The sequence below is a fragment of the Chlorella variabilis genome, assembly GCF_000147415.1.
Source record: "Chlorella variabilis unplaced genomic scaffold CHLNCscaffold_30, whole genome shotgun sequence".
Lineage (NCBI taxonomy): Eukaryota > Viridiplantae > Chlorophyta > Trebouxiophyceae > Chlorellales > Chlorellaceae > Chlorella > Chlorella variabilis.
In genome coordinates this window covers 487,923-489,096 of record NW_005435058.1, presented here as the reverse complement: position 1 = coordinate 489,096, position 1,174 = coordinate 487,923, and the positions used below count along the sequence as shown (strand labels likewise).

General features: G+C 73.5%; 1 protein-coding gene across 1 annotated transcript; it reads right to left on the bottom strand.

Annotated features, from left to right (window-relative positions):
* Positions 1-444: 444 nt before the first annotated feature.
* On the bottom strand, positions 445-876 carry CHLNCDRAFT_141050 (hypothetical protein; the record flags this gene model as incomplete). Its single annotated transcript, XM_005843450.1, has 1 exon — positions 445-876. The coding sequence occupies one exon, from the start codon at positions 874-876 to the stop codon at positions 445-447; it is 432 nt and encodes a 143-aa protein (XP_005843512.1).
* Between the last annotated feature and the right edge of the window lie 298 nt (positions 877-1,174).

The window sequence follows — 1,174 nt, the reverse complement described above, 5'->3', positions numbered from 1 at the left end:
TGCAGCGAGGACATCCTGCTGCAATCTCCCATAAAATGCAGCCAGCTGCTCGCTGGTCCGCTGTGGCGGCAGGTACACACTCGCCACGTATCGCGGGGGGCCAGCCTCCCCCCGGATCTGAATCCAAGCCACTCCCTCCCAGCTGTGCCACTGCTGGACCCGACCCACCAGAGAGCTGCGGGCGTAGATGGCCACGCCGCCGCGTCCCCTGCCCGTCGAGCAGGGGGTCCCTGGTCGGTGGTTCACAAGCGAGTAGCCCTGCAGGCTGGGTGGGGTGGCGCCCGGCAAGTGGTGTGTCTCAGTGAACAGGAGCACATCACTTGGCGCAGCAGGCAGCAAGGCTGCTACCGCGGCTGTGTCATGGGCCAGGAAGCCGCGTGTGTTCAGCAATAGCACAGCGGCGCCCGCCTGGCTCCCAACCCCCTAGCGGGCCCCTGACGGCTGTCACACTCGCCGCCTGCTGCGCCGCACATGGGCAGCACCAGGGGCGGGCTCCTCCCCCGAGGCGGGGCAGCCGCCACTCAAGGTAACAGGCTGACTGGCTGGCTGGCTGGCCACCCGCTGGCGCCACTCCCGCTGCCCGCCACTCCGCCACGCTGCCATCGCCACCTCCGTGATCTGGCTGGCCGGCAGCCACATGTCGTCATCCGCGCCATACCCCTCAAACCGGCACAGGTACCGCGTGCCACTCCCCCTGCCCCGCTGATCGATGACGCCTTCCATGGTGCACCACTCCTCAGCCTCCTGCGGGTCCAGGCGGGCGGGGGAGGAGGCAGAGGGGGGCGCGGCGGCAGGGGGCGCGGCGGCAGCGGCAGGCGCGGGCTGTGCGGCGGCGGGCTGTGCGGCGGCAGGCGGCGTGGGCGTGGGCGCAGGCATGGTGGTGGTGGTGGGCGGCGGCGGCGGCGCGGCAGGGCACGGCTGGCATACGGGCTGTGGGGGCTGGCTGGCTGGCTGGCTGGCTGGCGGCGGGCTGGCGGGCCGGCGTGCGTGCGGCCGGGCGATGGGCATGGCGGCGGCAGCAGCGGCGGCGGCGGCAGCGGCGGCGGCGGCAGCGGCGGCGGCGGCGGCAGGCAGTGTAGGCGGCGCAGGCGTGGGCTGGGCAGGGGTAGCAGCAACAGGGGCGGCAACGACTTCAGCTGAGGGCGGCGGGAGGGGAGCCGCTCGCCACCAGCGA